The sequence below is a fragment of the Metopolophium dirhodum genome, chromosome 8, assembly GCF_019925205.1.
Source record: "Metopolophium dirhodum isolate CAU chromosome 8, ASM1992520v1, whole genome shotgun sequence".
NCBI lineage: Eukaryota > Metazoa > Arthropoda > Insecta > Hemiptera > Aphididae > Metopolophium > Metopolophium dirhodum.
Window position 1 is genome coordinate 15,102,985 of NC_083567.1, and position 22,677 is coordinate 15,125,661.

The window sequence follows — 22,677 nt, forward strand, 5'->3', positions numbered from 1 at the left end:
GTGTGCATTATTGTGTATAAAACAGTACATTTTAAAATAAAAAATAAAAACTAATAAAATGTATACAGCTTTTTTATTATTTGAAAAAATCGTATAAAACTCAGGTAACGTCTAAGTATTTATGTACAACATTTACGCAACTGGTTTGCAACTATTGTTTATAATTTTATAAATAATATAATAAAAATAATAATTAAAAAATCTAGGAAAACAATAATTGTTCGCTTAAAAGTAACACTATTAAATGCATACTGATATACTTATTTAATATAAATATTGTTTTTGTTTTTTTTTTCAAACTTAATACTAAATTCACTCTAAAACAAATCTTTTATTTACATAATATTTACAAAGATTCTTACTGGATCAAAACATTTTTTTTTTAAACTATACTTCAAAATAATTTTTCTGCGACAGAAGTTTATATAGAACAACATAATTAGTCCAATCAAACTTGTCACTTTAAGTACTGTTTATTTTTGTTAAATTGGAAGACAGTATGTCGATAGTCAGTTGATGGAGGAGAATTAAAAAAACTATTTTGTATGTACAAGTAGATTGTACACTATTGGCATTAAACTAAATGTTTGGGTATGCCACAATTTTGATTGATATGTACAAAAATTACAATGTTGACAAATTAATCTTCTGAGTGTGGTCAGCTGGAATGACACAAATCAAATAAAAGCTGGGAAATTGTTCTTGATGATTCAACATTACTCAGTGCTATATTTGACAAGTGTGCTTCATATCGTTTTAAATGCCTAAAAATAACAATGCAAAAATTAGATATCTTTAAAATATATTTAAGTAAAATTGCATTAAATTTTTACGAACCATCTTCCAGTCGAAGAATAAATGACTAGGTTCCTTAAAATAAGTGCTGACGTTAGACGTATGCTCTTGGTTACTGGACCTTCATTATCATCCTACACAAAACATACATTTTATAAATGTGAATGTTATCATAGGCAATAATATAAAAACTAAATAAGAAAGCTAGATAAAATTTGTATTGATATTTTTAACTACTTATAGCTGTGATATAAACATAAATATAACAAAATAAAAATATTTTAATTCTTTATAATATAAAATAATAAAAACTTTTAAGATTAGTCACTGTTAAAATATTAATTTTTTAAATGAAAATATTCACCATCTTTATTTTAGGATATTTTTAAAATGTAATTTGAAGTACTTTATTAATGTATGACATTTTTTTCCTTCATCAAATATAAATGTCACAGGTTTAAAATTAATTTTTTATTTCATACCATATTTTGAAATGTATGTATAAATTTGAAATGCTGAATTAATAGCCAAGTTCAGACTCTTTTAGAGTAGAGCATCAATATTAGATTAACAATATTTGATAAAATCTATTAATTTTCGAAACCGAAATTAAATAAAGCTATATTAAAAACTGAAATAAATCAACAAGAAAAAACTAAAAAAATAATAATAACATGTTTTTTATGCTAAAATGTAATATGTATAACATTTAAAACATAGAAAATTAGTAAGGGCGGTTTTGTAGAAAAAAAAGATTTATTATTATTATAATTGAACAAATTTCTTAAATTTGTTTTAACCCTGAATGGTAGACATTTTATAAATGTATGCAGATTATTTTGACCTATGATTATTCAATAATATAACAAATATAAATATATGTTGGTATAAACAATATACATATATTATATATAACTACATAACTACCAATACAAGCCATATGTATTTAAATATGATAATATTACACATTGATACATCAATTGTAACATTTTTTAAACAAAATATTGTATACAAATAAATAAGTAATGTATTAAAAGAATACAAATTTCTATTTTGCATACGTATCTCAAGTGCTAATTTTATTAATGTGCTTAAGAGAACGCTACACCCGCATGTGTTGTCTCTGTCTTACTAATGTACAAGTAGTACAACATAGCAAAAACTGAGACAACACATGCGGGTGTAGCGTCCTCTTAAAATATATATACTATGCTTTTAAAGCCGTTTTAAATTTAATTTCATCAAACAAAAATAATTGTTTATAAAATACTAAATATCATTCATTTATCTGTATAAGGGACACAATCCTACATATACCCACTTAAGTAATGATAATGTTATATTAATAATATGTAATGAAATCATTAAGCCATCAATAACCATTTTACAAGGAGTGAAACAACTGTTTTTGAAAATATATAAAATTAAAATATTGCAAGACATTAATCAAACCAAAAAACTGAAGTAACCTAACTTAACCTTGTTAATTGGATACCACACCACACCAGTATGATGTGTTAGCTCCATCTTACATTATTCAACATCGCTAAATTGTAAACAGTAGTTCCAATTTTGTGTAGTTAACTTTAATAATAGACTGAATCAGGTGCATCCGCAGGTGCGGATACAAGGGATGAGGGGTCATGGGAGCATTGTCACAAAACAAAAAAAAAATTATTATATTGATATGCCAAGCAATGATAAAAAATATATATTTTTTAAATGAACTATAAAAAAAACTTAACTGTTTAGTCTGTTATTTTTTTAGTTTTTATGTAGGTACATTATAAATAGTAATAAATAGCTACATTGTTTTGCGGATCACTCTATTTATAATACGGTAATTTCTAATCGTGCCGACTGACAACATGACGTAAGCAAGTTAAGAGTATGTAAAATATTACAATTTTATTTTTAATTTTTGTATTTGTAAAGTATTCTTCACAGTTATCTAACTTTTTGATTAGTTTTTTTTTTTTTTACAATTGATACTATATAAAATTATTTACAAAAATGTACATTGATATATGAAATAATGGTACATAGAATAGAATAATAAAGGTAATAATATTTATTTTATTATTTTTTTTTTTTTTTTAATTAATGTAAAGTGAGGACATCATGAGCACAACGTTTGAGCCAACAGAAAGGCTTGTCACTCAGTTTGTAGTATTGCGCACTTTTTGCACGGTTTAGTAGGCCAAAAAAGTTGTTAGAGAGTTTGTATCGAAGTTTTAACTATGGGAAGTTTGAAGTCTGCGTGAAGGGCTTTGTTTCTGATGAACAAGGGCTCATTTGATATTGTATGTAGTATTTTGGACTGGAAAACTTGAATTTTGTTTATATTCGAGGAGTTGCTCTAGATAGGAGCAGCATAGAGTACTAAGGGCAGTAAAATTTGTTTGTTGAGAAGCAGGGAGCATTCATTTCCAACTTAAGGGGTAAAATATTTTGAGTCGTTGGTATCCTTGTTGTAGTTTTTAAGAAATATGCGTATTCCAAGTTAATTTCTTATGTAGGATAGCTCCTAGATAATTTAAAGCTGGAGACTAGGAGAAGTTATCACCATTAAGTTCTTAAGTGGGTCGAGTTTTGGGTCGACGTAGTGGGAATAATACAGATGTACTCTTTGAGGGGAAAATATTACAATTTAAAAATCCTCATAACTTGCTTAAAAATTAAAATATTGTAAAAAAAACAAAAATAATGTTTTTATCATAATATAGTTAGATGTTAGGTCAATTTTCTCAAATATTAAAGCTTACTACAAAATTGAAACAGCCGAATACAAATTTGCTATTTTGTACACTTGTAAGACAAGTCCTTTTAATAATTTAAATATTAAAACCAGTCACAATATTCTTTGTTTTTCTCTAATATAATAATAATACCGATAATATTTTTAATATCAGAAAATGGGATTTTAATGTTATTGCTAAAAAATAATAATATGATAAATGATATACTTATATTTTAACGCCAAAAAATAAAACAGGCAAATCAAAACTATTAATAAAATCTTATGTTATAATTGCTATTTAATACCTATTTATATATCTAGTATAGCAGATGTTTTTAAACTAAACAAAATTTATAAAAATACACAAGCAGAAATATTTGGACAATTAATAGTGGATTCAATAATAAAAATGCAAATTTGTCAAATAAAATAACAAATATTAACTGTAAGTCTGTGCATAATATTAGAAAAATACAGTTAAAGATAAAGATAAAAAAATATCTACTATTAATAAGAAAATATTATCACTAAATCTATAAAATGTTTGATAAACTTCTAAGAATCAATTTCACAAGCACAGATCATACAAATCACTATACTCGCATCAAAGAGAGAACGGCTGTAATTCACGCATTAAACTGATGACCGCGGGTTCTGCTAGGCCGATTTTCTCCTACTATAGTTCCCGTCCCCATTAATTGGCGGTGTGTATACGGGGGTTCACAAAAATTTGTCTTTGTCCAAATTTAAAATTTTTTTTAAAAAAAATATACAAAATTACTACTGTAAAAAATTACATTATAACGCAAATATAGCAGCTACAATGTAGCTGTTGTTTCCCATTGTAACAGTTATCGCTACGTATAAACGAATTTCAACGATGCCTCCCGTCGATCATAGCCGACCAGCATGCGATCGGTATGGTTGGGTATACAAAAAGGGGATCCATGCGCAATGACAAGTTTATATAGCCGTTCTCTCATGGGCGAGTATAACAATAAATATAAACTTTCTTGAAACATGCAATATGAATTAATAGTAAAATAATTTAATTTAAATCAATATTATCCAACCAAAATTTGAAAAGGCACACACTCAAACAGAATTTACCTGATCGACATTTCCAGCCGATTGATGATTGCCAGCCGCACTCACTAGTCTTTGCTATGTTTCAAGAATACATAAAATTAATTAATTTTTTGGTTCCTGAGTAATTCTATTTTATTTTAAACATAAATATATTATAAAAAATTTAATTTGATGTTTATTAAAAACTTAAAGTGCAATACCTTTAGTATTAATTTAAATTTGTAATTTAACTTAACTAATCCTTAATTATTTAGTGATTTTAGTATAATATATTGGTTATAACTTTATAAGTTATAAACATAGTTAAAATTGTAAATATCTTACCTGTAGTTCTTTGGGATTAACAAACTCTAATGCATGCCTTTTAATAGCATTAAAGGCAGCATTAGGTGCATAACCAGGATGAGGTGTTGGTGGTGCTGGAGCTGGTATTTCACTACGACCACTTTGAGACAATTGTCTTCTTCGAACAGCCATCATTCTCAATACCTTCAAATGTGTAAAATAATTAATTGTATATTTTTTTAAGTTATAACACATATTTTGTAACACTTACATCAGGATTACAGTGCCTATCAAATAAGTGTGTCATTAATGAAAATCGCTTGCGTTTCATAGCATCACATCGCTCCCATAAACATTGCATTTCTTGCACACCATTAGATGGACAATGAGACTCACATGCATGCATATAAACCTCGTTAGCAGATTTAAAATTACGCATACACCCTCTCCACTCGCATAAAAATTGTCCTTGGTGATTGGTAGTAGTGGTGTGGATTTCCCCAGTAACCTTTACAGGAGTTGTAGTGCGTATCCTAGTTTGAACGGACGGTGTAGGCATAGAGGCAGATACAATATGAGGTACTGTCTTAATGACCTTAATTTGCTGTTTATTAGCGTTAGAAGTGACTGGTGTTACAGGTCTAGTCACCATAGTTGTGGTCTGTTTAATAGTAGGAGTTGTTGGGATTCGTTGTACAATTACTTTAGATTGGTTTGATGGGGAAGAGGTTTGAACAAAATTAGTCTGACTTAAAGTCATAGTGTTGGGCGATTGATTATTATTTCCAGCAGGCTGTTGAAGAATTATAATTGTTTTAGCTCCTGAACCTTGGGGTGTAGTCTGAGCTACAAGAACAGTTTGAGCTTGACCTTGTACTAAAGCAGACTGAGGTTGGGCCAAAACATATTGTGGCCCACCAGCACTACCTTGATGAACCATTGTCACAATGCCTCTTTGATTATTTGATGGCCATTGAGTGTTTGAAGACGATACAATGATTTGCCCTGGGGTTTGAAAAATTTGTTGAGTTGTGGGTTGAGTATTCACTTGAATTTGTTGTTGAGGAGTAGGAATGGATTTAGGTGGTTCATCATCTAAACCATCAATATCCTCTAAAACATCAGCTGCTAAAGCAGCATAAAGATTGGCAGCAGTTGAAGATGCTTTCATATTACTTTCATCAACCTCCATGTTTTCCTCATCATTACTACTACTGTTACCATTGAGATGTAGTTTTTTAGGTGCTTGATCACAAGAAATGTCTTTTTCTGCTGATCGTTTACCTCCAACAATTACTTTAACTAATTGTTGTCCAGGCTTTTCTTCTCCGGCTTCCTGTTTAATTTTAATACAAGCAGCTGTTGATTTTTCTTTTGCTTCTAAACAAGCACCATTTAATTCCAATCCATTGTCTCCAACTTGTATTGATCCAAATAAAAATGGAGCATCTTTTTTCTCAATCTCTTTATCTAATAGTCCTGATAACATTACACTCTTTGAGGCTATGTCGTTTACTTCTGATACATCTGGAGTTCCATTTAGAAGAGATTCTTTTTTTGGCTCCAGTAAAGTCATTTCGCATTGATCTATCACAAAAAAATTTAGTTTAAGAAATAAAAGTTATAAGGTAATAGAAAAAGTAATTGAGTAATGTACCTTTATCACTAAGTTTATTCAAGCTATTGGCCAACATTTTGTTACTGGAAGCAATTGTTGTAATTACAGACTGTTGATGCTGTTCTGATTTAGACACAGTTACGCCCATATCGTTTTTACATACCTCCTGTGATAAATCAGATTTATTATTATTTATAATTTACAAGACAAAAGTAGCTTATCACTTACATCTGAAGTAGTTCTGATACCATTAATTCTGGCAGTTTGTTTAGGTATTATTGACGATGCCGAAGCAAATGTAGTAGAACTATTTTGTTGTTGTAATATTTTTTGTTGTTGCTGACGCTGAGCCACCTATTTACAAAATATTCAATTATGAGAATAAAGTATCATTAAAATGATTAAAATCAAGAAGACAATTGATTAGATTTTATACTTGATATGGAATGGAAATATGATTTTCATTTAAAAATATAATAGGAATTTAAAAAAAAGGGATAAATATTTTGAAATAGATGATAAGAATAAAAAATATATTAAACAGTAAAATGAAGAATTATACTTAGTACCTGTTGATTACTTTTAATCAGAAATATCAAACAAATTAATATATAACATTGTTTTGTTTATGAAATGAAAGATTTGTTAGTAATCAAAAAGAATAACATACAAACTACTAACTTTAAAAATTATTGTTTTAATCAAAATGTAAGAATTGTTATTGTTAAATACTAAATAATATCAAAGAAAATAAGCTTAATTTTATCTGTTAGTTAATCAAATTGAATTAAATAATTATAAATGGTTATTCATCTAATTTTATAAACACATTTAGCTGTAAAACAAAGTATTAGTCGCATGTCATTAGTTTAACCATGCTCACAAACCTTACTTCCACCTTCAGTTCACAGAATGAAATAATTTGAATAAACATCTATATTCAAAATTTAAAGTAACTAAAACAAGTAAACCCAAGAAAACTAAGAAAAATTGAAATATTCACGTTATCTTTTATGGTTTTGGATTTACAAGAATGAATTAAATAATACTTTAATAGTAAAATAATATATGTTTTTATTTGTTAACATGAAATAAAACTTACCTCAGTAATAACTGAAGAATTGCAATTTTGAGAAGAAGCATATAACGTGCATGACTCATTATTACTAAGTTTAATGGTCGCAGAAGGCACATTCAATTTTGGATCGCATACCTTGCTAGCTAATAATGTTTTAATTAAAGATGTATTGCTATTAGATAATAATGTTCCTTCAGATTGAGATATAGTAGCAGATGCAACTGTAGTGATGACAGATGTTTCATTTGTAATGCTTGTGGATGATACAGGATTCTGTATGGTCTAAAAATATAATTATAAAATAATATTAACCAAAATAACCAAAATTAAACTTTTTTAAAAACATTGAAAATGTGTTCAGCTAAGTTAAAAAGAAATATTTGTTTTAAATAATTTCAAGTATTATGAATCACTAACTTCTTCCATATGGACCCCCCCCCCCCCTTCAATATTACCTATTTTATAAATTTATATTACAGATTGTTTATATATTCTTGTTTGTTCTAATAATAATAATAATAAAAAAACAATATAATTTTAACAATCAACTATTATTGTTAATTCTATTATTATTGTTCACTTGTTGAGATTTATTTTTCTCGTATTTACCACACTGTAAAATTATATTTTCAAAAGAATGACCAATCAACTATTATTAAATTTTAATGATACCCAACACAAATATTATTTTAAAATTTATTTATAATTATAAATCAAATAAGCTGATTACCTTTCCTATGATTTCACGTTTAATTAAAGGAGAATTCTGTTGGACATTAGTAGTTGGTGCACTGAGTTGTGCTTTAAGGATAGGTGAGGTAGGAACGGACGAGGGTGTTACAGATGTAGATTGTGTCACAACCATTGGTGCGTTGATCGGGAATGACAATGGTTTTGATCGAACCTGAATTCCTTCGTATGCAATAATTTGAGTGGGTGGATCCATAGCTATACCACCTTGGCTTTGTGCAAGTTTTACACTTTTCGGTCCAACACCAGGTCCAAACACAGCTCTAAAATAAAATTTTAAATAATTTGTTGTATTAATTAAATTTAAGTAATTGTAATTTACTTGACACAACGTGGAAAATGAAGTGGAGCAATAACTCCTCTTCTTCCAGCTCTAGCACAAGCAGTCATGTATAATTTATATAATTCAGCTTGATCAATTCCTCGTCCAGGAGTAGGACACACTTCAAGCACAGCACGAATCCAGTTTAATGCAAATTGTTCATTCTCTTGTTGAATCATATTAGCGGGTTGAGGAACACTAGGAGAAGTTTGGTTTGTAGACACTAAAGCTGAATTGGTTGTAACAGTCATAGTAACTAAGAAACAAATTATAGTTAAAATGTAATGTTTAAAAATAGAATATAATTATATTATGTACCTGGAACCATCATTTTGGGGCTCGCAACTGATTGCACAGGTGGTGGTGGTGGTGGTGGCCCAGTTGGTGTTACAGATGTAAAAGTATTTAAAGTTGTAGACATAACAGGTACTGCACTTGGAGCATTAGGTAATATAACAGGGTTAGCAACCGCCGGTGTTGGTAGGGGGGGTACATTCTGAGATGCAAAAGTCGAAATTAGATGCTGGGATGCATTAGAAGGTGGAGGAACACTAGGAGCTGCCATCAAATGTGTCTTTGGTGCTGACTCTGCAGCAAAAGTTGTTGTCGAAGGAGTTGTAACAGTCTCAATAACTCTCATCAATATACACGCTTTGGGACCATATGTCTGTGCCTATAATGTGTACACAAAAATAAAACATTGAATAAAAAATGTATGTTAAATTATAAAATAATTTATGTAAAAGTTACCTCGACAGTAATTAAAGACACCAGAGTATCAATAACTCCGTGTACATGAACAATTGCATTACAAGCACGCTCACCAAGTGAGCTCAATGAGTAAAGACATTCCAATGTTTGTATCAACAACATAATATCATGCAAGGATAACATGTTACATATTTTATCGTATACCTAAATAACACAAGGTTTTTAATATAATTTTGTTTTAATTAGCTTTGCATTTTGTTTTTACCTTTTGATTAATATTTTTCAATAAAAATTCTTCATTTGATTCTTTAGAGCCCATTCTGTTTAAAGCTTCAACCGCACTTAATATGATAGAACGATCATTAGATTCAGTAATGTTTTTACAGACAATATTTAATGTTGCATGTTGTAATGAACCGACATCAAGAGGTACTACAGGTCCAATATTACCCAACATCTCAAAACCAATTTGATGCAAACAGTTCCATCTTGTTGCACAGCATAATAAAACAAATCTTAGAAATGTTAAGTCTTGACCCATAACTTTCATATTTTCTTCAAAAAATGTCAAATTTCTGAGTATTAAGGCCACTTGATATACCCGTTGTCCATATGGATCATCTGTACCAAGAGGCCTTTTGAGGCCAAACAATTCATCGTCAGATGGATCAAAATTTAATTTAACTTTATTATTTCCAAAATCATCATCATCATCACTACAAGAACTTGACTCATCATCTTTCCGTTGTACAGTTTTAGGGGTTCTAGCAGAAAAACGACTTTCGTCTGTCAAGTATAAAAGTTCTTGTTCATCAAGAACTTCTTTCCAAAATGATTTTATTGACCATTTTCGCACTTTCCGATAGTAATCATCCCAATACTTACGAGAAGCAGCTATAAAACATTGAAAATGTTAATTAGTATTTAGTAAAATTTTTGAAGTGTATTTACTAATCTTACTGTGAGTAAATACACCAGCATGAGCCAAAAGGTGGTGAAGAATTTGTGGGCACTTTGATAACTTAATTGCATGTTTGTTTTCATTAGATAACAGAATACAAACATTAATTGCCAGGTCTTGCTCATTGGGTAAAGGTGATAGCAACGATAAAGACAATTTTTCGTAATCACTTGCTTTGTATAGATTGGTTGACAAACCATGAAATGCTCTTACAGGTTCTACAAAGAAAATGTTGTTTTTAAAATTTGTCATTATTAACTAGCTAATTTATACATACCATTAACAGCATGTTGATGATGATTATAAACTAAAGGAACAGAATGCAATGCTCTAGCAGACCATTTTTTATGTCTACTATCTTCATCATCGTCACCAGCAATTGATCCGGTTTCTCCCAAAAAATTAATTTTTTCATAACGATCCAAGTACCTGAAAATAAAATTTAAAATAACTATAGTATTATGTTGCATGAATTAAGTTAAGTTATTTTACAGTAACTGTATGTCACCATTTAATAAAATGGTTTTTTACTTTAATTCTGCTTTACCTTAAGTATATTTGTTTTAATGCAACTTCAGCATTAATACAAGATGAAAGCAGATCAAAATTTTCCAAAAGATTTTTCCAATCATTTCTTTGGTTAACCTATAAAAAACAACAAATTATAAATTATTTTCAATAGAGTACTTTCAATTTGACCATGTCAATAATCAAACTAACAATGTATTGTTTAAAAGAACAAGAAAGATTCATTTACAAAATGTAATAGGTACTAAATTAGTTTAGTATGTATTGCACTCAATTATTCTCAGTACAGTATTTGAGGGGGGTGACTGGGATATTTAATAAAGAGTATTCAAATTAGTTTTAACACTCACCCCCATGGATATAGGTTAAATATGCCATTGCACTTTAATTTATAATGCATACAAGGGTACAACACATTGATGCGATTGATTTACTTAATGATGAAAATAAGTACACAATAGTACCACAGAATAGGTGAAATTTCAACTATTCTGTGATATTACAGTTAAAAATGTGGAAAAAATATATTATCCTAATAAAAAAACGTAGTGTTGTTGTCACGTGAGCGTTTTATAGAGTAAATAAAATAATACAAATTAAATCGATAGTCAGTACTTAATCTTATAGACGTGACCGATATCATATACTTACTAATGTAGACAATAATAATATAACGCAATAGTTTATGGGATTCGTTTCCGGTGCTTATTTCACCCAACTCGTAGCAGCATCGAAACCCCCGGCGGACCGCGTCGTCATACCGATAGACAGAAACCAGGAAACCTGGCAGAGCACGGGAAATATATAAAAAAAAACCGGGAAATCGGGAAAAACGAAAAGGATAGAGAACGTTCGCGGTTGAGAGGCGCACACGCGGGTCAGGAGTGCCCCCCTCCATGCAACGGGTGCGTGTACCCGGATGTGTACAGTAATGTCGTCGGTGTGTGTTGTGCGATTCGCGGAGATGCTTAACGACGACGCCAACGACGACTACTACTACAGTACTACGACGACGGAACCACGTGGCGTCTGCCGGGGGTATCCCTCCAGCTGATCGGGTAACGGTGACGTCACACACACACACACGCAGTGGAGAGGCCAACACAATTCTACAACTACAACAGCCCCACCACCAAAGTCATGTTTTTATCAATGGCCCCTTGCGCGTCAAGATCAAGTGCATGTCCGTGAAACCGTCCTAACGATGCACATCGAGGTGCGTTTTAGACAAGCCCACCCCCCTCCCACCATGTGACAAACATATCGATATCGACGCGACTTGGTGCCGGTGCACCACTTGCACCGGTATCGCTACAATAAGTAATAACAAAATATAATACTATAACGTGCTACCTATGAATGTGTGTAGTGTGTAACTGTGTTAAGTACCGAACTGGTACGCGCACAACAGATAGTTGATAACTCGATGACTCTCGTAGTCTCGACGGATGACCCGATTTCTAATCGATACGTAGCGTAATATATTGTTTACAAAACATTTATCACGATTTTTATCGACATTCAACTAATATTGTTATTATTATTATTTACACTTATGTCTTAGGCCAGTGCGCACGAATAAAATCAATATATCATAAATCTTAATATGTAGTCGATGAGCTTAAATACAATTGTAATAAACTTATAAGTAATAACTAATATCTAACAAACTTCATGCAAGACTGTATAAAATATCACATTCACAAATCGTATTTAAAAATATAATAGCAGTTTTTTTAAAAATGTACCAGTACAATATTATACTTCCTAGAATTAAGTATGTACCTAAATAAAGAAAATGGTTTTTAATTTTTTATGTAACTACCGTTATCTATATTATACAAATAGGATATTGATACAATTTTAGGAGGGTTATAACATTTTAAACTTAGTTTTTTCATTTTTTGTATTTTAAAGTTTGTTCAGATCACCTATATTTTAAATATAATTATAAACGTATACAACACGAACCAAGAATACATTTTGCAGATATTTTAGTTTAATAGTCTTTTTCGATATTACAAGGTTACCAATATGTTATCAAATATCAATATCATATACTTATACTCGTACTTAAATATTCATAGAAAAACTACTATACTAAATTAAGGACCTAATTAAAACCTATATGGGTTCCATGGATTAAAAATAAAATAAATATCACAAAACACGTAATTTATGATATTAATGTTAATATTTTCAAAATAATAATTTAAATCTAATACAATTACGTCCAATTAATTCAGTATTCGAATTACGAATGTCGATCGTCGAAATAAATGTCGAATCGTATTTAATAGTCAATAGGTATATTTACGCATATATTTTTTATAGTTTTAGACTTAAGTGTAATTGCAGAAGAGATACCTATGTAGGTGTAAATCAGACTCAAAGGGTCATAAATCCACCTTATTACAATTTGTTTATGATTTAAAACAGTTTAAAACTATAACTTATTTAAAATCTAATAAATCATTATTTTTTTATTTCCGTAAACACCTCAAAAAGAGTCATATTATTTTATACATTTTATCGTGTATAGAAAATGCTAATATCAACATTCAGTGAAATTTTCAAGTATCTACAGTCATTCGTTTTTTAATTACAACAAAATAAGAAAACATTACATGAGAAATCGAGTGAATATCAAATGTTGTAAAAATATGAATTTTAAACGCTCATAAAAATTTTATTTGACTTTCTTGTAGACATTTTTATTTTTGATGAAGGTAGACAAGCTTATGAGAAATCTTGTATTAAATTTTCAAGCTTTTTTATCCAACAAATAAAATTTTATTGATATTTGTAGAAAACAAAACTAAAAAAAAATGGAAACTGAAAATGTCCGTAAACAGCCAAAATAAGTCAAAATATTTGGAAAATGTTATGGTGTATACAAAATGCTAATATAAACATTCTGTCAAAATTTCATAAACGGTCATTTGTTTTAGAGTTGCTCTCAAAACCAAAATCGATTTTCTCAAAAACAGATTTTGCGTAACAATTCCAGTTTTTTCTTTTGTTTTTCACCCCGCTTTTGAAAACTACTGGGAAATGTTTATTTTTGACCCCCCAAAGTACCAACTAGAATCACTTTCCTATCAGAAAAGTTACTGTTGAAGAAAATCCAAGCATTCTCAACATTCTCAACTCAAAATAATATACTAATTTTCGTGATTTTTCAGTGTTTTGTCAAGATTTGAACTTTAAATGCTTATAAAAAAAAGCTGTGACCAAAGATTTTTCATGTTTTTTAAATGTCATTTTAATAACAATAAAGTAGGAGCCTGTATTAAATTGTCAAGACTTTTTACCCTCCAAATAAAGTTTTATTGACATCCATAGAAAAAAAGAATAATAAAATTGGAAACTTAAAATGTTCCTAAACAGTTCAAAACAAATCAAAATTTTATCGTGAATAGAAAATGCAAACATAAACAACCAGTGCAAATTTTGTATATACGTTCATTTATTTTAAAGTTACATCAATTTGCGTAAAAATTCTCGTTTTTCCTTATTAATTTTTATGTTGTTTTTCCCGGCGCTTTTGAGAATTATTGAGAATTTTAAACAAGATACTGTTGAAGAAAATCGAAGCAGTTTCATTGACCCAAACCGCGATGACAGAAACAAAAAAAAACACACACATCATTGTAAAATCAATACATTTATCGCTCCGCTCAGAATCTAAAATCTCTACAGCAATATTGAAAGAAATGTATACTTCTATATTAAATGATTTTGAAAATTTGTTTTTATGAATTATTGCATCTTTTGAAGTTTTAATTAAAATTTCGATAAATAATCACAAATAGTAAGTAATTTGTTCAAAAATTAAAAATATGTTGGTACATACTTACCTACATCAATAACATAAATATTACACATAGAAATGTCAACTGTGTACTCAAAAACTTTAATCAAACCAATTTGAAATAAGTATGAGTTTTATTTTTAATTGCTTCAATTGACATTAATTTCTTTATACATTTCATTCAGTTCATTATTATGGTATTGAACAGTTATTGAATTATAGTAATTGCGTCAGAGAACAATTTATAGTTACAGGGACGCTTTATATTATAGGTTCTCTTAAATTTGTTATACATTTATGTCGGAACCTATAATGTGGAAAATTAATTTTAAAATAACTTATTTGAATAATTTTAACTACAGGCTACACTGCTACATAACATAATTAGTCAGTTAAATGATTGTGAGCATTGCAGACGCATGTTCATTAAATACAAATACAATAATGGTTTTGATTTTAGAAAGAGATCTATAAAAATATTGATGCACAATATGTCAAATTTAACAATACACTAATTCGTGAAATACGAAGATATTACTAATGACTTTAAAAGTAATCATCGAAACGTTTAAAATTTATTCACGTAATTCACCTAACCTAACCTCCTAACACTATAGAAACAGAAATTTGATGAATGATGGATACTTCTTGTACACACAGGAGTATATTATACTCGATCGGTATAGTATTTAAGGTAAAGTATTTATGTTGCTAAAAACAAACAAGTAATAATTAATTAATAATAAAAGTACTCAAGTTAAGCTGAACAAGACTAGTTAATAACCAAGTTAAAGACAAATTAAGACTTGCCTAATAAATGTTTTCAATTTTAGGTACCTATTTATAATATTTTACTAAATAATGCCTAATGGCAATTTATTAATACTCGGCGACTGGCGAGGTGTTTTGCTGTAGATACTGTAAAATATTTGATATGATTTTCGGACAGACCGTAATAATTGGTCGAAAACAGATAAAATGTATAGATAACCTATATTACGATATTATTAAATTTAAACACAATCATTTGTTGGCATTCGAATTAAATTACAACATAAGGTTTCCTTCCAATTTTCAACGACATGTTTTTTATACAACACACACGACACACAATGTCATTTTATGACAATCATTTGCTTAGACCAATAAAAAGTAACCAGCAGGAGTGTGACAGACGGAGTTATTGATTCCACTTTAAAGAAATCCCAAGCGGTCTACAAACACTCGTCAACGACTACGCGAGCGCAAGCACTCGTTTTGTTATGAGATGCAAAAGCTGTTTATTGAAGTTTCTAATGTAATTTCTTCTCCGTTCCAATACCACAGCCATTTAATAAACTACGTTTGGCGCTTGATTAAAAATAAAACTAGACCGTCCACAAATTATAATATGGTACCATGTGGGCCCTTGCACCATGGTGGCTTGGTCCTTACAGATTTTATGAAAACGGATTTAGTAGTTTTAGGGTCTGGGTACCGAAGAGAAAAAAAATGTAAAACACACTCCGATAACACACGTCTGCACAAACGCGAGTTCGTATATCATTGGAAAGCCAGATGTTTGTGTTTGGATAGATCGTAATTGTGCCAAAAGCCTTATTTATATGTGTAGACAAAATGTTGTGCTTGAATACGTAAGTATTTAATATATATATATCTCACCATTTAGAGTATGTAATGCGGTATAACGCCAATAATCATAATATTATATTCTACGTATACAATAATAATAATCAAACGTTTCGACAGAGCAGCAGAGTATGGGTATCGTATATTCGTACGGGGCGCTTGCTATGCGGCATTATATATTATTGAAACGGCCAGAACGCATATTATGATATGTATTATACAATGATTATGATCATTATTTTCTGTACTAAAAGAGGAAAATAACTCTACACATTTTTTATGTAGGGTGTTATAACTAATAAGTAGGCAACTGACTCTAACATAATATACAAGTGTATCAGGCAGATATGACAATTTTACATCTAAATGTGTCGGATCATAATGATACACTCTGTACAAAGGTTCAAATTACATAACAATAGGGTTATCAATTTTGTTCATAAAAACTATAGATAAAAACGTTTTTGATATCTAAATAGTTCGTGTATGTGGGATTGAAAACGAGAATAACGGCGATTTAAAAACGAAGAGACAGCAGTTTGTCTTCAGTGTTGGAATAATTTCAAATTTGTTTATAACGAGCGAGAGTATGATACACTACGATTGTAATGATGTCGTTATAAACGAAAAGAGTTCTCGGTAGTCGGGAGCTACTGGTATAGGGAGAGTTCGGGACGATAGACGACGCGCCGCGATGGCCGGCAGGCTTGGAGTGGGACTGAGGGACAGTGTTGACGCGGTTTGCGGATAAAAATATACATAAACAAACGTCAAATGGGGGGAAAAAAATTCAAAATATCATGATTTTATTTCATAATAATATAATATATTATATTATTATATTAACAGCCAATACTCGGGTGTACAACTCACAACGGTGCAACACTATAATGTTAATTTTTCAGACACAACGCGTTGTCCGCGTCCGCGCGAAGAATGTGCGATATTCAGCCTGTTGTTATTACGGGGAGGGGGTGCTTCATCAGTCGCCAAGCTGGTCGTATGTGTGTTGTGAATATTGTATATTATGTGTATTTATGTATGTGTGTGTGGGTTAGTGCAAACGATGGCCGGCCGGAAGCGGTTCGACGACCGACGGAGACACGGGCGGCGGCGTACAATATTTTAGTTGGATATTATTATTATTATTATTAAATAGGTGCGGATAACACCATAGCCGTCGACGCAACCGAATAGATCGCGGCGGCGACTTCGGTCGTTGGTGACTGGTGTGTGTGTGCGCGAGGTGGGGGTTAAGCAGACGCAGCCGCGGTCGAAGCAGTATTTCTGTGAACGGCGGCGGCAGCAATTGGTGGGGAGAGCGGCTGCGGCGCGCAATCGTTGACAGCCGCGCGACGTTGCCGCATAGTGCGCGCCCCCGGATCCGTTCAATAGCGCCACGATGCCACAAAACGAACGAGCGCGGGCAATGGGCCCCAGTTCCCTCCACCCGTCATCATCACAACACAACAAACGCAATAACATTATATTACACTACACATACATATATCTATATGTAATAAACGCGTCGTGTGGTATATATGAACAAGCAGTGCGCACATACGCCGTTTGTATACAATATTACAATGCTCGGCACCACCGTCGCACCCATAGGCCATAACCCTAAATCCACATTATACGACATTATAGTATAACGTGTACGATTTATAATATTATTAATTATTTTTCGTCATATATTATTATTATTATTATTCCAATATTATTTTCGACACGCCGAGCGATAATGACGGGACCCAACTGAATATACACGAGTATTACCGGTTGTAGTGGCCGTCTCGAGGAATTCGGCGATCTTCCCGTGCGGAAGCAAAGTAGCCTCAGGCGCGCTCGAGGCACGGGAAGTGTGAGCGGCGGAAACCACGACGTGGGCGGCTGGGCGGCATTCGGGAACCGGAAGTGGGGCCCCTGGCACAGCGGCGGCGCCGGCGATGTAAACAATCCGCGGCCAGTGCACTAGGTCAGGACCGCGCCACGGTGGTCACGTGCGCCGCCGACACTAGTGTGGATCACGGTGGACGGAGGGGAGGGGGAATGCAGGCCGCGGCACCCGTGTGGCAGTAAGTCACCGGCGACAGTGATAGCGACGAGTGCACACCAGTACACAACGGTGGGTACGTGGTAGGGCGGCGGCGGCTGCGTCGCGTGATAAGCGCTCCGCCGTGTCTGCTTTTAGATCCCCGAGATCGACCGCGCCGACCGATCGTGTTCGCGTGCACACAACACGAGACCCAAGTACTAGGTGTACACTATACAACAAACACCTCGCGTAAATCGACAGCTCGGCCGCCGGTCGGTTATCGCGTTTTCACAAGAGACGCCAGACATCGTGCCTACCCGCCCGAACCACATTAACACACCCAACAGCTTTCAGTTTTCTGATATTTTTCTTATACCCCTACGGCGACGACGATCATCTAACTTATCGTTATTCGTTACCCAGTTACGGAGATCAAACTTTATCGTTTCCTAAGTTATCCGTTTCGATAATTACCAATAAGACTTTTTGATTCGTGTATTTGACTAAATTGAACCCGGTTACGATTAACTGGATATTACTTATGATGTCTTAAATCAGTAAGACATAGTTTATTGTTTTTAAGAATAAACAATTAAAATTTAAGACAATCGGTCCAAAAAAAGACAACCTTTGATGGAATTCTTAACATCTTAATCCGGTTATTTACCTGTCTAGAAGAATTTCGTCCATTTAAGACTTGCATTCGAATTTCGAACACTGTTGATTTAAACAACATTAACACGAAATTAAAGAAACTCACCTTAACCCATCCTCCTTGTGCGGTGACCAGAACATATAGAAGATATAAATCGATATCTTTTCCATCTATTTTTGGTGAGACACGGCTTGGTGTTCTGAAACACAAAATACATCATTTGTTATTTATAAACTAAATTACAATAGACAAAATATTCAAATTGCCATCTTATAATAATACACACACACAGTCGGTTCAAAAAAAATCAATCATATTGTTTTTTAAGCAAAATTGAATGATGCAATATAGATAACAAAACGTGATCAGCATTCATCAATCAATCACAAATCCTAACCGACAAAATGCATTGATATTTTTATTAGACCTAAATGGTAGAATTTAAAAACAAATTTTTTAAAAACCACTGCTATATGTGAATATGAGAGCATACAAGCCATAATATTAAAATATAAATTACTAACAGATAATATGTGAATATACCTAATACTATTTTTTTACGCGATGCTAAGAATGGAAAGTATACCGTTTTCATATCATTTCTTATGGTTTAAACAGTAATTTTGGAAATAAAACATGACCAAGATAACACTGTGTTACACATATTCAATTGTGAATAAATAGATATGACGTTCACACACTTAAGGTTTCATATAACAATAATTATAACACAAAGATTATTTAAATTATGAGTATTCGTAATAGGAACTTATTAATTTTCATATGGTTTCTAATTATAAGCATTAACCTTTAGTCTTCCAACTCCTGTTTTATAGTTGTTCATGACATATGAATTTTAATTATTAAAAAAATGTTCTTAATATAGTTTGTCGTACATTTTTTTTTCAAATAAAACTTCTAGAAACCTATAGGTAAATACATTTAATTTATTCAAATAATAGTATACACCTCTTAATTTGATTGCAATTTGGGATAATATTAACTCCGGTTAGGTACATTAAATTATATTTTATTTAAAACAAAAAGAGAGACGAGAAACGGAATTGAATAGGTAAGTATCATAGTTTTTAGTTACTCTAAAAATAATCAGGGTTTGTCCACAGACATTGGTAGGTACCAAATTTATCAATAATAGTTATCTAACCTAACAAAGAGGGAAAGTAATGGATTTCTCGGAGCAATATTACGATAAAGTTAACTCTGTAGAAAGTTTTTATATTTTTCACAACCGTGAAACGCAGTAAACTATGTACAAGACAGGAAGATAGATACTGACGAATAGTAAACAAAAAAAGTGAGACCAATCTCGTTGTGTTCGAAAAAAAGAACAATAATAGTTAACCAATAAAATTAAACACACTATCGCTGTTGGTCGTTTCATAGAATTGTAATCAAAATTTAATTTTGAACAAATATACACATAATATTAATAATATGATAACTGTAGTAGTTGTTTAAGAACGGTTTGTTATTCTGAGGAATCACGGAAGGATTTTGATCTGAGGGAGAACAACGATTATAACAACGTCTGGGATGAAACCAACTCGTTCTCGAGAAATTGTTAATAACAAAGTGACGACTAAAGACTATTATTTGTAAAATTTAAAACGAGGACAGATTGGTGTCGCCACAATGCTTCATCAATAAAAATTATCCAACCGTTCTCGTCGATAGTCGGTATGTAGTTTTTCGCGCATTATTAAACTTAATATGGGCCCTAGATGACTTCACCCCCTACATATTATGTCACTGAAAAAAAAAACATTCCCAAGAACATCATCCCGACAACTGTTTAGTAGCAAATTATATTACGGTTAATATTTATAACTACTGTTGACGGATATTTAAAAAGTCATCCTCAACACCCTCATCACATTATTTCCAAATAAACGGCGTTAAGTATGTACCATAGATAGTGGACATTGTCGGTACAACGTCAAATAGGCCAACTCTTCAGACGACTGTAGTTAGGTATATGGGATAGTCGTGCATCGGAAAACAAGTAACGCGCTTTAGAGCACCTGACGCTGTAAATGCAATCGCCAGGGAATCGTACGCGTCCACCTAGGCATTTTGGAGGGAAACCTGGACTGGACTTGACCAAACGACGCGGTGGCCCGTGGGTAGAAAGGTAGCGAAGTGCCGGAGTCGACAAAAACCCGTGGAGGTTCAGCGACGTTAAGAGGGGGGGGGGGGGGGGGAACAACAAGCGTCTCGAGTGGCCGCTGCGGTGGTGCGCTTACCCTCTGGTGTCGTGGAAGTGCTGCAAGTCCCTGAGGAAGCTGGCCTTTTCCCTCGCGTAGTTGGCCGGATCTTTGTTCAGGACGCTGGCCATGCCTGCCGGATGTGCTGGGAATGTGTGCGGAGTTACGTCGGCGGTTGTGGCGGGCCACGCGTGCCGCGCACGGAGCACAGTGGTAGGACCCGGGGAACACGCGCGCTGGCTGCTTGTCAGCGCTGGTCGTCCGCGAGCATATTTTCACGTCGTCGTCGTCGGCGGCCCGTGCATCGTTATCACCGGCGGCGGCCGTTATCTAAGCCGCGGTGGATCTGTGACGGACGCGCACACCCCGCGCTGCTACTCGCACGTACGCTGAGGCGGCGGCGGCGGCGTCGTCGTCGCAAGCAGGAGCGGCGGTGGCGGCAACAGCACCACAGTCCAGTCAGCGGCGCGCGTCCCGTATCGTGTCGCCCGGCGGCCGGACCACCAGCACACTACACGGACGTTTGTCAGAGCGCGAAAAAAACGGCCACGAGATTTGTACGTTATTACGAGCACACACGATAGGCACTGCGGCGCAGACACACGAGCGGCACACACAAAATGGCGACAACCGATCGGCGGTCGTGTGCGCGTTGGGAAGAGTGGAGAAAAAAAAATAAAACAACGAAATAAAAACAAAATAAATAACGTGCAACGTCGGCGGCGGCGGCGGCGTGTTTCGCCCGTGCGTTCCGGTGCGCGGTTGTCGTTCGGGGCCGGCCCGGCGCAGGCGAGCGCGGTGGTGACGAGCAGCGACAAGAAGGAAAAGGAGAAAAAACAAAAAAACAAACCGATCGGCCAGCGGAAAACCGGGGAAAAGTCGAATATTTATTCACAAGGCGATCCGGCGGAGCAGACCGTTCGTCATAGCACACAGTGTGTTCACGTCGGTCGGGTCGCTCCCACCACCCCACCAACGGAACATCGTCCAAACATCAAAACCTCGTCGCGCGCGCACGCACCTCGTGCGCGCGCCACCGTGCCGACCCGTTTACAGTGGTGCCAACGATTTATAGCCGCCGACGCCGTAAACCGTCGTACGACATATTATTATTATTATTACGTGTGTTTAATGTATATACAATATTGTGTATATACGCACTACGCAGACAAAAATCAAAATATTATATTATACCGTACATATTTTGTATAATACAATTTTATAAATTTTAATGACTGCTGCTCCAATCATACTCGGAAGACATTCAAATTCCAATCTCTGATTTATTATGTTTATTATATTATTATTATTATTATTACTGAATTGTATTGATTGTAATTCCCTCGTTTTTTGTTTTGATCGGCGAAACGCGTCTATCGGAAATTTTCGAATAATTAACGACTTAACGACATACTGCGCGTAGGGTGTGAGAGTGTGTG

The 22,677-nt window shown here is 33.2% G+C and overlaps 1 protein-coding gene across 4 annotated transcripts; it reads right to left on the bottom strand.

Annotated features, from left to right (window-relative positions):
• Positions 1 to 54: 54 nt before the first annotated feature.
• Positions 55 to 22,221, bottom strand: LOC132950997 (AT-rich interactive domain-containing protein 2). Of its 4 annotated transcripts, none has more exons than XM_061022653.1 (18): positions 21,278 to 22,221; positions 19,119 to 19,212; positions 10,897 to 10,994; positions 10,627 to 10,778; positions 10,349 to 10,567; positions 9,654 to 10,282; positions 9,428 to 9,592; positions 8,996 to 9,350; positions 8,678 to 8,933; positions 8,336 to 8,618; positions 7,741 to 7,887; positions 6,756 to 6,881; positions 6,567 to 6,693; positions 5,181 to 6,496; positions 4,949 to 5,113; positions 4,646 to 4,699; positions 838 to 929; positions 55 to 764 (listed from the first exon to the last, which is right to left on the bottom strand). In XM_061022653.1, exons 1-18 carry the CDS (start codon positions 21,367 to 21,369, stop codon positions 659 to 661), a joined length of 4,476 nt encoding a protein of 1,491 aa, XP_060878636.1. In that variant the 5' UTR covers positions 21,370 to 22,221; the 3' UTR covers positions 55 to 658. The 4 variants fall into 4 exon arrangements, with proteins under 4 accessions (XP_060878636.1, XP_060878634.1, XP_060878637.1 ...); XM_061022651.1 differs by having other exon boundaries at positions 7,630 to 7,887; XM_061022654.1 differs by lacking the exon at positions 4,646 to 4,699.
• Positions 22,222 to 22,677: the final 456 nt, after the last annotated feature.

Bases quoted from the DNA above. Each gene is read 5' to 3' on its own strand.
- LOC132950997 (XM_061022651.1), bottom strand. From the start codon at position 21,369: ATGGCCAGCGTCCTGAACAAAGATCCGGCCAACTACGCGAGGGAAAAG. The intron at 19,213-21,277 runs GTAAGCGCACCA...TTTGTGTTTCAG, and splicing joins CACTTCCACGACACCAGAGG to AACACCAAGCCGTGTCTCAC. The intron at 6,497-6,566 runs GTACATTACTCA...TTTTTGTGATAG, and splicing joins GAATAAACTTAGTGATAAAG to ATCAATGCGAAATGACTTTA.